Raw genomic sequence first — 15,304 nt, 5'->3', positions numbered from 1 at the left:
TATATTATATATATTTTCTTATTACTCATAACGTGACCTTTCCAAGAATTATATTAACACATTAGTATTAATTTTGTAAACAGATTCATGAAGATGTACTTGAGTAATGTTACACGGTTTAAAGCAAATTTATTAGCTTAAGCAAATAATATTTCCATGTTCATTCTGTATTGAAAATGAAATATCAAATAACGAATTAAACCTGATAAATTAAATCGTCCATAGAATGAATTAAAATGTAACGTATTTTATTCTAATTTTATTTTTTCGTTGGTTCTCGTAGTTTCAACCGTCAATCTTCATGCAGATTTGAGTTATTAAATTTACTCATAATTACTTGGAATTATCTTTATAATTTTATATTAAGTTAATGAAAAAACTTGTACATTATCTATATTAGTAATGAAATATTAATATAGTAAATACACATAAAATATCTGAATAAAGCAAATTAAATATTTTAAAAGTATTTTCAATTATTAAAAGTAATATTATAGATGTTTCTTGTGTAATTAAGAAAAAAATTAATTCAATATTTATATTCAATGTGCTTTTCATCTCTAATTTAAAATTTCTCTAACATAGTTAAATGAAATACTTATTATAATATTGTCAATAAACGATAAAAAATAATATTTAATATATAAATATCTGAAAAGTAAAGCATAATATGAGTTCATATTATATTTTTCTTTCCTAAAAGTACTAAAGTTTACTGAAAATTTATAAAATTATGGAAAAAATATTGGTATTAGAAATTAATATTTTTATTTTCATATAATGTTTTAAATATATATTTTTTAAATGTATAATTCATAAAAATTCATTCGAAATATTATCTTTTTCTTATTGAATTATTAAGATAGATAGGACTATTCAAGTACTATCTTTTATTTCTATTAATATTTAAACATTATCAACATATAAAAATTTTTATGTATTTTAATATAATTTCAATTATATATTATTTGATGATATGAGCATATTCCTATTTAACGTGAAAAAATTAAAATATAGGATATATGCATAACCGCACAGTTTTCGATAACTAAACTAAGGAACCTCGGACGGATGAACAGCAGACAGTTATACATATGGAAACATGTATATAGTTATTCAGTTCGTATAGAAAATCAGCCGAGATGTCAATTGGAAACAGTTAACATGGGGATGAGACCCGCAGTATCCGCCATCTATCAGAGAAACAATCTCGCGTCCGCGTGAGCTTGAACCGGACATCGATTAATCCGTTTCCTGACTAAAACGGCATTCATTCAACATTTCCGGAACGTGTAACCAGACTAATCAAAAGAAAAAGCTATATATTTATATAAAGAGAGAAAGAGAGAGAGAGAGAGAGAGAGAGAGAGAGAGAGAGAGAGAGAGAGAGAGAGAGAGAGAGAGACAGACAGACAGACAGACAGGCAGACAGGCAGACAGACAGACAGGCAGACAGACAGACAGAGGGTGAACATGAAAAATCGAATGCATTATTACGAAAACTTTTTACTATTATTTGCATATAGTGTCTAAAAAAATAAAATAAAAAAATGGTCTCCTGTTTTATATAATAAATAAATAATAAATACTATCTCAATACAATTTAATGCAATAAATTTTTCCATCGGTTTATCGGTTTGAGTTAAATTAAAATAAATAAATTAAAACTATTATTAATAGAATATATAAATTATTAGATAATCATGTAATATCATTGATTAATTTTGTATAATTAGTGAAATTATTGTTATTATTGACAAAGATACTTATTTAATTATACGGACTCAATATTTGTAATTTTTTCTTTATAGAAGCAAATTTTTCTTTATATTGCAAAACATTTTTTCTTTAAATTGCAAACCCCATGAAATTAGTACATAAAAACTATTAATATTCTAATAATTTGAAATTTCTTCTAAATTTTATTAAAACTTGTTAGATAATATAAATCTACAAATAATTTTTAATCAAAATATTTTCTAATATATTATTTATAATTTTAGTTAGACATTGTGTCATTTTTATTCCACTTTTGTTTTTATTTCTGTTGTATATGAAGCAGAGTAAGCGAATGACTGAGTGACTCGAGTGATGAATGAAACAATGAAAGTATTTACGATCATTTAGAAATTCACAGATTGATAATGAGATGATAAATTAGAATTTAATGCCTAATTATATTCATGTGACGGATGAGGTTAAACTTTCTATTTAAAATTTACTAAAAAAGTATTTAGCTTATATTAAGTGTAAATAAAAACATTGTTATTTAATGGAAGAGGAAGAAGTTTATATATTTTTAACTTTACACAGATTTTGATGCATTTTATTTAGATATATAAGGATGGATTTTCAGTTTAATGATGGAAAATTTAAACAACGGGGAATTTTAAAAGTATGCAATGCTGGATATAACCGGATGACAGATGAGATTGAAATTTTCATAGTGGCAAAATACACTTTTCACTTTAGTTTTTTGTTACTGGAAGCTAAACTTATGATATATTGAACTTAGTAGTTTATACTATATGAATTTATTTCCCATACTCATTTCTGATAAAACGCAATTGATAAAACAAGAAAATGTTTGGTTTTAACGAAATTTGGTTAACTTTCTTTATGCAAATGGTGTTTTTAAATTACCTTTATTATTAATTATGTTTAAATTATACGGTGTAATTTATATCAAATTACTCTTGCTCCTATCTCTTTTTATACAAACTAATATACTTTCAAATAAAATTAAAGAAATCTGTTTTTATAAATTCTTCTGTGAGAATTATTATTGCGTTCTTATGTTTTAAAAACTGCCACTTAAATACATATCTGTGTATTATTATTATTGTTTTTGATAATTAATATAAATTTATAGCTTCTCTTTTTTAATACAAATATTTGAATTTTCGCGATTAGATCGGCTTTCGAAGATGCCATAAAAAATTCATAAGTCATTACCCCTTCATGTAACGTGATAAGAAGAGACGACGGACAATGAAAAAGGAAAGCATCGAAAAAGTTAAAACAAGATCTTAAAAAATTAACGCGGACGTATGGGTCATTGGGGCTGAGATTATCCGCTATTTGATTAAACTCCCCTATTTCTTCTTGTTGCGCTAGCAGTCTCGGACCGCCGTCTTAATAATTCATCCTAATTCCGTTCTAGTGCGCACGCTCGTAAAATCGGCTTTTGAAGAATTACCAAAGCCTGCGCGCAATTTTCCTATGTGTTACCTTCATGTGGTGGTTGAGCCGCATAAACGCCAGCGTGGACAGCATGCAATTTTAAACTGTGACACTTGGCCACAGTCACGAGATTTATTAATTAACGAGTTGTTCTGTATGGATTGTCGTATTAAGGTTTTGGTTCTAACATCACTGAAGTTAAAGCCTCGCTAACTAGTATGTTTTAAAGAGGATGTGTGACAGCGGCTGTGACTACTCCTATTATTTATTTATTTAATTTAAATATAAAATTTTCAAAGTAGTTTGTCTGGTAAACTCCATTACTTTTGATGAAGTCATGTATTTGGAGTGCATTGACGGTTGAGCGATAATCTACTTTTTTATTTATGTGCCTCAACATTGAACAAGAACCACAGGTCCACAAAAAAAATGCGCATTTTAGACTTGTACTCTTGTATTTATGACTTTAGGAAATTTTAAAATTGTATAAGGAGTTCGAGTCTCGAGCTGCATTATTTTATCAATCGAATGTTATGTAAACAAAATCTAAAAATTTTTTCAATGACGCTACTTTCTTCCACTTTATTTAATTTCCATAATAATTTTCGTAACTCTTGACAAATAGACAAACACCAAAATGTGTAACCATGTGATGTAGACAACAAATAAAATATAATTTAATAATTCCTTGCTTAATCCTACGACGATAGTGAATAAATGAAAATAGGACGAAATGAACGTGCTATTTTACAAGTGATTTCGAATAATTTCGAAAAATTCATATAACTAGAGGATCGCATTTCGTCCTATGGAGCTCCAGCTATTAAATCTCTTTTAAAGTCTAAACCTCGTATTCTCACTATAAAATTGTTCCATATTAGCCTTATATTTTCTCTCGATACCTGAAAGTGAATTTCAATGCAACAGTAGCATCGCTAAAATTTCAAATTTCACGTATCTCGCCCTCACATTCCGTGAAATAAATTTTAGGTCTCCTCACGCTACATCCACGAAATAACTTGCCGCGTATGCCAATCTATATGCATCACGTACCAACCCATCCAGGTACATAACCTCGTTCCGATAAAGAAGGGTTTTATAACCAGCGGCGTAAGCGCTTCTGCGCCCCCAGGAACTTTCGTAGCTCGTAAATGTCGAGCGCCCGCTTTTACGACTCATTTGCATCCTTGCCTTTAAAGACTAAGTCCGGCAATTAAACCCGTCCGGCGCAGCTGCGCGTCTCTTTACTGGCGCAGCGCTCGTATATTCCAATATCCGTGATATAATTCTCCCAGTGATCGCGTGTCATTCCCCCGAGATATGAAAATTCGCTTCGTCTTCTCTGTATTATGTACATGCAGATGTACGCGCATGTGTCTATCTTTTGAGCCCTCCGCTCCGTCGTCGCACTCTTCATCCTTCTAACTATTGTCTCGGGGTGAGGGGAGAAGGTGGAAATAATTCGATAGTAGTAAGGAGATGAAGCCCAACGATACGGAGCACTCCAGCTGAAGGAACACATAACTTAGGATTCCGTTGCCGATGCTCCTTACGAAATTGACTTTTGCGACATGAATCTGAGAAATCTCGGACGATGCTGCGTTCAGGCTTACGCGCGAGGAATTATTGAAGATTATTCGGTGAGTCGTTCAAATGTATGTTATGGCTAGAGTAATTTAACTGTTGAAAAGGCTTCGCGGTTATTTCATGAGTGGTTAGTCAATGGGGGTTGGCTGTTGAAGTGCCATTTCCGTACTCTCACGAATCGCATATTAAAATTAAAATTAACATTCAATTTAAACACAATATTAAGAATAAATATTTTAAAATACAATGACATGGTCGCGGCTGTGCAACAATATCAATATCGGATGATAATATTAATAAAAATCAATGCAACATCAATATATAAATTATTCAAACTTGATCTGCAAAATGAATAGCTTTTAATAATATAGATTTACATTAACGTCGAATGCAGAACTATTTTTACTATTAATATATGATTTTTGACAATCAGATCATTTTTGTAAGATAGTAAAATATCACTTTACAATATTTGGACTGACATATATATTTAAACATTTTGTTTACTCCTCTTATTATGAAAATCTGCATAGATATTTTATCTAATGAAAAGTATATGCAATGTTTACTCGAATCGTTTAAATTTATACATTTAACTTGAAGAATTATATATGAGAACTTTAAGTATTATATATAATCATTATATATACGAACTTTAAAAATTATATATAATAATTATATATAAGAATATATATAAACAAATTCTTTCATTCAGTATTATAAAAATTATTTTATATTATTGATTTTCTTTCTTTTCTCTCTCTTTCGCATATTTTTGTCAAAACCTTATTTTCATAAACGATAAACTAAGTTTATATGTCTTATAACAATGTCGATAGATTTACAAGAAAATATATATGAAAAATATTATTATAATTTTTATTTATTAATTGCAGATAGAAAAAATGACAGATCTATAATATTAAATTTAATTTCAAAAATATCTTAGTTAGAACAAAAATCAACATTTTTATCATTTTTCTAAAATAAATAATGAAAATAATTTCTTTTTAAAATCATGAAACTATTGCTTTATAAAACAATGTACAATATAAATTAAATATATTTAGAATATTTATAATTTATAGTATACTAAAAAATTAAACGACCTACAATCATTTTCATAAACAAGGTTATAAAATAGAAAAATGTGTCTGCAGTAGCACATAATGTGCATTTTTTTCACTGTATACAGTATAGATTTCCTCGAAGAAAATTTCGATAATTCTGATTGGCTGTTGCTCCATGATAGAAGGACATCAATTCAATATTTTTTAAATGTTATATTTTGACGGCAGTACTTACGTATTCTGCAGAATTATCTTATTAAATCCTAGTAAATCTACGCTAATACATAATATCATTTTCTTGTTATTATCGAAATTTAAGTAACTAAAAAATTCTTCGGACAATAATCTACATTGTCCATTTAGTGGTATTTTGGAAGCTTGAAATTTTTCACCTATCGGGAAAAAAGTGTCCAATGAAAATAGAATTTCATTGAAAGCTGCACTTATCATGTGATCTAAGCATCGAGTATAGAGGGAGAAGAAAAAAAATCGAATCTATATTTAATACTTTTAAGCTTCTTAAGAAGCTGAATACAATCATTCGTGTGATCGATTACAAATTTTCTAAGAAAAAATGCGTATGTTGTAAATGTTGAGAACTCAAATATGCAAATTGTCAGAAAATAAAGATACATTATTTTGTGCTTTTATATTTACCTCAAAATAAGTTCATACACATGCCGGTGACAAGTTTATATATTACTTTCTTTCTGAACCGTAAAGAGATAAATGGAAAAATGTAAAAAGGACGCGAAGAATGTGAAATATCATATAAAAAAACAGAGTATTAGTAAAGAAAAGTTAGCTATCATTCTGTAATAATATTATTTTTGAACATCTCCATTTCTTACAAATTAATATTGAAATAATTTTTAATCAAATTCAGTACTTTCATTCTCTCTATATAGATACAAACCAAGCTATAATGAAATTTATCTCTTTAAGTTATTATAATTTTAGCAAATAGTTTGAATGCATTAAAATAATTAATTGAGTAGATTTTTTTTTTATTTTGAAGCAATGTTTTACTAGGTTCATTATTTCTTACATACCAACACATTTGAATTATATTTTGAATATTTTTAATAAAATTTGCTTTTAAGAACGTCTTAACTGTAATAGTCTACTTTTATTTCATATACTTTATCGAATACTTAAATATATATAATTAAAAATAGTCTACTTTTATTTCATATACTTTATCGAATACTTAAATATTCAGTATATTATACAGTAATATAAACAGTACTAATATACTATACAGCGTAAATATATATAAGCATTTATAATCTTATGCTTGATTGATTGATTTTTTAATTTTTTGAATTGATATATTAAAACAAAAGATGATGTTTCAAACTTACTATATCATATTATCATGTATGTCGAAAAATTTTTTTATCAATGGAAATTGTTTCACCATTTTTTTAATTAAGCAATTGTATAACAAAATGTATTGTATCGATAGCCCTATATTACATATATACATATATAATATTTATAAATATAAAAGTATAAAAATATCATATACAATTTTTGTTTATCGACTGAATAAGTAAGATTTGAAAAGTAATAAGCATCATATCGAACTCAAAGTTCTTTTTCCACTTTTTGATACTAAAATGCTACTATTTTCTGGAGTTCATGATGGAAATCCCCAAGACCCTAAAGATTTGTATTATTCTCTCTCTTTCGATAAGTAATATTGTATTCTCGTTTAGACAGAAATAAAATTTAGTAAGTGTATATGCATAAGCGTGTACGTGGGTGCATACATGTGTGAATATATACAAGCATATTAGAGTAAATAATATTTAAATATAGCCTTTCAGTATTTTGTGATATTTTCGTGGCAGATACAAACATGCATATCTTTCAAATTCTCATATCTTCTCTCAGCTTCAGCAGTCGATCGAATTTTATAGCCATTTTGTATAAACGCCTCCGCTTGATCGGGACGCCATCGCCTTCCAACTGAATCTCACGAAATCCGATACACCTGAGGCAATCGGAATATATGTATCTATATATCTTTTCCTTCACAGGTTACTCTGAAAATATCCAGGTATCACGTAAAGTTGAAACAACCCCTATCTCTCTCTCTCTCTCTCTCTCTCTCTCTCTCTTTCTCATTATCCATATCTTCCTTTCTTCCTTATTGTCTTTTACTTATATTGCACCGCTCCTCACATTTATGTCTTCGTCCTCCTTCTAAGTTATTTGTTTCAACGCTCGTGCTACTGGAAATGTTCAAGTAGATGAGTACAGTAGTAAGAGGGACAAGAGTAACGGAAATTTCAGAGGATTGGAAATGATAGCTTGCTCACTCCCTTCATGTGTTCAATCGTAAATCACGGGGAAAATTCTCTACCTCTACGGAACTCCACCTTTTTTGTCCTGCATAGATTTCAAAAAAGACTTCTCTATTTTTCTTTGGCGATATCAAAGGAACAAAATTAAAATTTTCAATATTAGAGAAATTACATACAACAAACAAATAATACTTTATTTTTAATTCTGTAATGTCCACTACAAAAAAAATTTAATTACCTACAATGAATTCTAAAAATATTATATTTTTAATTCTCACTTTACAATTTCTATCGATATGCACATATTAACTTAATTTTTATAAATTGTGTTTATAGATTGTCATATTTATATTTTTATGCGTTATAATATTATTTTCTTAAAACACACCACTTACATAAAATGTAATTTTCTTACAACAGATTCTATCGCTGAAATTTTTAATGAAGTTTTTGTGAAATAATATATTGAATTTCACTACTATTTTAATGTACTTTCCAATTATGGTATTTTATTAAAATAAATATATATTTAATTTTTCTTTTTATGTTACTAATATAAATATTTCTATAATATCATTTGTACTTATTACTATAAATTTATTTAATTGTGATTGTAAGTATAAAAGAAAATATAAGGAGAAAATTTCTTAGATCAGTAATAGTAAATACAGTTGTTATAATATACAATTTTATGTGTACAATTTTCACTTTTCGTTCAAGTTTCATATATAACATAGACATTTATTTTCAATTATCAACAATACAATTCTATATACTTATATTTATATAAATTCATTTACAATTTTTTTATTTAATTTAAGGCAAAAATATGTCGCATAAAAAAATCAATTTATATTGTTATAATTACTCTGAAATATAAAATAATAGTATAAAATATAATACGTTTATAAATTGATAAAAGTAATTTGCATTTATTATCAAATACATATTGTGTTGATGTACTGTAAAGTAATATGAAATTCTATAAAGTTTGTGGTTATAATCGATATTCGTTCATTATACGAGGTACGCATTCGTTATTTGTATACATTTGTTTAATCTACTTTCCAATTTTTCATATCTATCAACTTTAGAAAAGAAATAATGATATTTTCACTCGAGTGTTATAGTGCAATAAAAATCATAATTGATATTCAGCAAAGTATATATATATATATATATATATACGTATATAATATATAATATATAATATATATTGTATATAATACATAATATATATACAATAGTTACGTTCAAGTGATCATAAAATAAAAATAAGACGACCATGAATTAAAATTTTTACTTGTAATTGTACTCGCTATTTCTACATTTTTACATATTTTTGCAGAAAAGAAACTTAGAATATACTTGTGAACAATACAAAAAATTGTAATAACATTGTATGGCTTTTATTGTTATTTTTATCTATATTTATAGCAATATAGGTTTATATGATAATTTATAAACTATTTGTACTTTTTCTTATATTTCTTCTTTTACATAATTTTTTAAAAGTAATTCTATATTCCTCCCTTTTTCGAAGGAATATTAACAAAGGTAATACAAAATAATTTTATTTTATTTTTATTTAACATTTTACATTCCAAATTCAAATATTTATCTATACATTAAAAGATATATTCTAAAATGTTATATTTATTCAGTTACTACTAAAAGTCATATTTTATAAAATCATGTACCAATGTAATAAGACATTATTATTAAATCATTCATCAAAGACAGAAAGGATGCTTGTAGATACAATTTTCAAATTTAGGCTTTCTTAAAATTTGTTGTGAAAGTGAACGTTTTATTTATTTTAAAAATCATATTACGTATGGTACATAAGATTGACGAGCTTATTGTTAATTTTATCATACATTAACTATACATTATTATGATAGAGAATTTTTGTTTAATGTTTTATTTAACCTAACGATATAACAAATTATTACTGGCTGTATTAATTAGTTTTCAATAATAAAATTAATGCTTATACTCAAAAGAGTGAGAATTGAGAAGATTGAAATATGAATTATGTTGTACGAAAAAAAATTTTTTCAACTTCTACAAAAGGAGTAGAATGTAAAGAAACATTTTTTAGCTTTCAACTCTTGGCTTCATAATTACTGTCGGTGTTGTTAAGCAATTGTGAGTACATACTCAGGATATCATTGAACTTGTCTACATTTAATAAAGTACGCACCATAAATAGAAACAACAAACAAGATGATTCTAGAATAGAATAAAGAGAGTTAATTACTTGAGTCTTATTAAAAATACAATAATCTGTCCATACTTACGTACCAAAATATTTACGTAGTTTTGATCAAAATATTTCATTTATCATAAGAACGTTACTTAAAATGATAATAATGATAAAATACTTTAATATAACAATGATAAAATGATATAAAGCTTTTAAATAAATTTAAAAATGTAGAGAGAAGCTTTCGATATATAATCAATAAAATAACAAATAAATATATAATACGTCCTGTTGCTTACAGATATTTCTTAATGTTTTTTATTTTTATTTTTTTTTTTTTTTTTTTGATAAACGAGTAAAAATCAAATAATGTGTTTCAAATATGGATATCTTGAAATATAGCTTTGGGATAGCTAGTTAAATTATGTAAGGACTGCTTGTTCTTTTTAAGGTACTTCTGTATACTGTTAACTAAGTTTTTTGGAATTATAAATTGCATAAATAATGATAATAATGATGATGATAACGACGACAGCGATAATACCCTGATTACTAATACTAATATTAACATTAACAATAGTAATAATAATAATAATAATATTTATAATAATAATGAAATAATAATGAAAATATGAATGGAATTAATAACTGGAATTATTCATAGTCGCTTTGATTGTGGCCGTTTTCAATTATAGGGATAGAGCACATTACCGAAAGTGTTAATTTCTTTACTTTTAATTTGCTTGTTTTTTCTTTAATAATTTAGTGTTTTCAACTATCGTTGTTTTTCAATTTTCATTTTCATTACTTTTATAATAAAGAAGCGTATTTTTAATAATAGAAAGCCAAATAAATGTAAATACGAAAAGAGTTTACATTAATAATGTAACAAAAGAGTGCTGCAATTGATCAACTGATATGATTGTGATCCTAAATCGATCGAACTTCGCACGCTGAAGACTCGAAGGCTTGGCCACTCGCCCTTATATCGCCCATGTCTTCTCACTTGGCGAAGATGTTCTCGAGAAGCTCCTTAGTGATGACACGGTGGGGCCTGGTCGGGCTCTCGGTCGAGCGCTGGTAGAGTCTGCTGTTGATCGCGTAAAGCTTGGGGCTGAGCTCGCAGCGCACATTGAACCACCAGTCACAGACAAAGACAGCCTGACTGAACTGCGTGCCATTGGGGCAGAGGAAGGTTGCCTGTCGTCCATCAATGTCGCAGTAGTGCCAGGCCTGGCAGCGCGTCTCCACGTCCGCAAAGAAACCGGGATACGACTGATCGTCGCAGTAGAATTGTGTGTATGGGACTCGGCCGAGCACCGGGTAATCCGTGCCTGGTCGACCTGAAAACGTCAGTTTAGTTAATGGAGGCGCATTCATTATTGGGCAAGGAAGCTCCCACCCTATTACACGAAGCTACTTGTTACGGCCCCGCTTGCTTTGCTCATTCCTGTCGCTATTAGCCAATGAGAAATCGATGCGAATGATATTTACTATATTTAGAATATCTTTACATATTTGTGAAATATATTTATTACAATTTTTGTTATTTGTATATATACATATATATTATTTAAGATGAAATTGTAATATTATAGAAATTTTAATTCTTTGTCAATTTACAATCGCTGTCCTTCAACGATTATTTAGTCTTCAACAAATTAGTATTTGTATTTTGTATTTAAGAAGAATAATATATAAGTATTAAAGGGAAAAGTGTATATTGCTAAAAAAAAAGAAAATGATTACTTGTGAATATTTTTTTCTCTTAAAACCAAATATACATACTAATTTGTAGAAGAATAAATAGTTGTTAAAAAACCGCGATTATTAATTGGCTAAGAATTAATATTTCTTATGCATATTGATTTAATATTAAATTAACAATACATAAATTAATAAACGCGTATGAAGAATTGAGTCAAACATTAGAGAATATAACTCTGTGAAATATTCGTACTTTCACTACCAAAAGACCTTTGAATGGCACTCCTCTGTTTGAATAAACATTTGTATTTGTAGAAAAAGAATTCAATGGCACAATACTCCGATCATCAATGCAAGTTCCTACAGTCTGATAAAAGCTTGTTAAATCAGCTTTAGTTTCAAATGTCAACAATTGTATAATAATACAGAGACGGTTTTCTGCAAAGAAATTTAATTAGTATCCTCTGACATTAAATTGTATTGTGTAATAAACTACTAACGACGATCTAAGGTCAGGTTCCTTCTAAATATGCACTATAATCATTATGGTATTGAGAAGTCGTATTATTGATAATCATCGGCTATGTACGAGTACATCGCCTTACGTCACAGTCAATTGGTCAAGAATCGTATCGATCTTCTGCCAATGTAATTTACTCGATTTTACTCGATTAAAGTCATTCCTTAAGTAATTATAATTTTAAACGCTGAAAATACCTTTGGAAAAGTTATGCATCATTGATTCAAGTCCAACAAACAATAAGGGCAGTTGTTACTTAATTTTTATAGAGATAAATATTTTCATGATGCCATGCTGCTTTTGTCACTTGGTATTACTTTTTACCAATATAATAGTAACATTGCCAAATAATAATGACCCATCGTCGATAAATCGACAAGTAAAAAAAAACGAATTTTCTTCTTCAATTTTGATCTTATAAATCCATTTAATATCTAATTCTATTCTCTTACATATATGTGAAACATAAAAAATCAATAATAAAATTTTTTCATATTGTATCCTGAAAGTAAAGAGATTTTAACGTAAAATTAAAATTGTTTATGCACCGAATTAAATAATTATCAAAAAAATTACCGTTAAATAAACTTCTTTTAATGTGCAGGATATTTTATTTTTTCATTAAACAAATGTTATTTATATACAATAATAAATACTCCTTGATAATATATTTCCACTGTTTACAGCAAGCAACTTAGAAATTAAAATGTTTAGTTACTTAATAGGATATAAAAACAAAGAATTTAGATATATTAATTTTCATATATTGGAAAAACTTGAACAAATCGTAAAATACCTCTAGTAAATTATTCATAATAAAAATTGGTGCTGGCAAATTGGTTTGCACAATATAAGCAATCCTGTCTTTTAAATGATTTTTATTGATCCCTTTTAGTGTTTTGTAAACGACTTCATAATAATGCTCAGAAATATCTAGTAATTGAAAGGAATGATTAATCAAGTAATTAATCTTTCAATGCTGTACATAAATTTTATATATGACATTTTTGACAAATAATTATATAAACACTAAAAGCTGATCAACTATAAGTATTTTTGTTCATAATGTACAATGTGTACAACATAAAATAAGTACCATAATATTTTAATTAAATACGACTATTCAAAAGCATAATTATGGGTAAAAACTATCATTCGAATTATTATAGATATAACAAGTCTTCAGACTTACCATCTTTTAAATTATTACAGTATTAATTAAAGACTCATTATTTGATGAATTTAGCAAAAACGTTTATTTAATTAGTTTAAAAATAAAAGTATCAAGCAATAAATAATAGTGGTAAATTCTTATTATACATTGTATCATTTTTAAATACTATAAAATATTTTCATAAAATTTAATATTTATTTTGATAGAAAGTATAGAATAATTTTTTTATTGAATTTTTTATGAATCAGGCACTACTATGTTTCCTACTAAATTATTTAACTTTATCGAATCAATAATGAAATATTCCATTGTTTTGAATCCGTTAAAATTTCTTGGTAATCTTATTTAATAATTAATCCTAATTTGTTTAATGAGAAAATTTGTACATGAATTTTTTAAATTAATTTAAATTTAAAAATCTAAAACTTTTGATTATTTAATAATAATACAAAAATATTAAAATGATCAATTTTTAATTTTAATTTTTTTGATATTATTTTTCAAGGTTAATGTATATTTTGAAAGTAAAATAGTGTAAAAATTTATGATAAATCAAAAAAACAATCGAATAATATATATATTATTCATGATGTTATTAAAGATATTATATAATTAAATTAATTTTTCCGTAATAAATACATCTTATGCTCTTTTTTTGCCCATTAATGTTTATTATATTTTTAGGCGTTATAGTTTTATAGATTACAATCTTGAAGTAAGAAAAGCAAACCAATCACTTATGTTAATCCTTTTGTCTATACGTATATGCGGCTAATTACCATAAAAAGAACAAGTCGTATTGTGTTCGCTTTAGTTATAGAAGGAACAATTGGAGACTGCAAAACATATACTTCATAAACATAACTTTTCCTTCTTTCGAAATAGCACGGATTCTTCTCGAATAAAAGCAAATACAAAATATTGCGTTAATGCGATTGATTTCACTGTGCTGAAATTGAAAGGAATATTCTTTTGAAAACTCGTTGAATCTATTTTCATCTCTGCCATTCTTTTGCTTCATTATTCTGTATTTTCTGAGTGTAGCATTATTTTTACAATGCAGAAGGAAAAAGCAAAAGTACCCTTTTATCCAAGTAAAATAACTCATGTCAGTGAAAGCTGTATTACTTAATCAAGCGATACGAACCTAAAGTCGTTCTTTAATTGACGATTTACATTGTCAATTATCACAAGCTCCTATCAGCAATGATCGTAATCTCAACTAAAAAAAAGAAATAGAATATACCAATCTTACAAGATTAATATGTGACTTGGCATTATTAGAACAGTTTTATGCTCGGATTCGAGTATTAAAGTCTACGCTAACGCGAAACTTCCGAGCCGACACCTGCGTAAGCTTGCAAGGTAAAAGCTCTCTTGAGAGCTCATCGACAAGCGTGTTGCCTGCCAACTGCATGCTTTACGAAGCGCCAACTTATTTCCTTGGATCTACACTTTGGCCACTCATCTTTCAATTTTCCTTCCATCAAATTAACTACATTCGAAGTCTTGATATAATCAGCTAGAAAGAGTATTCCTGCT

General features: G+C 27.2%; 1 protein-coding gene across 1 annotated transcript in view; it reads right to left on the bottom strand.

Moving 5' to 3' along the window:
• Positions 1-11,363: 11,363 nt before the first annotated feature.
• Positions 11,364-15,304, bottom strand: part of LOC105365402 (uncharacterized) — a 50,824-nt gene continuing 46,883 nt past the window's right edge. The window contains exon 3 of the mRNA XM_011503547.1: positions 11,364-11,704. Coding sequence (XP_011501849.1) covers positions 11,364-11,704 — 341 coding nt within the window. The remainder of the gene's footprint in view (positions 11,705-15,304) is intronic.

The sequence above is a fragment of the Ceratosolen solmsi genome, unplaced genomic scaffold, assembly GCF_000503995.2.
Source record: "Ceratosolen solmsi marchali unplaced genomic scaffold, CerSol_1.0 scaffold10, whole genome shotgun sequence".
NCBI classification, from domain to species: Eukaryota; Metazoa; Arthropoda; class Insecta; order Hymenoptera; family Agaonidae; genus Ceratosolen; species Ceratosolen solmsi.
This window is presented reverse-complemented; position numbering and strand designations above follow the sequence as displayed.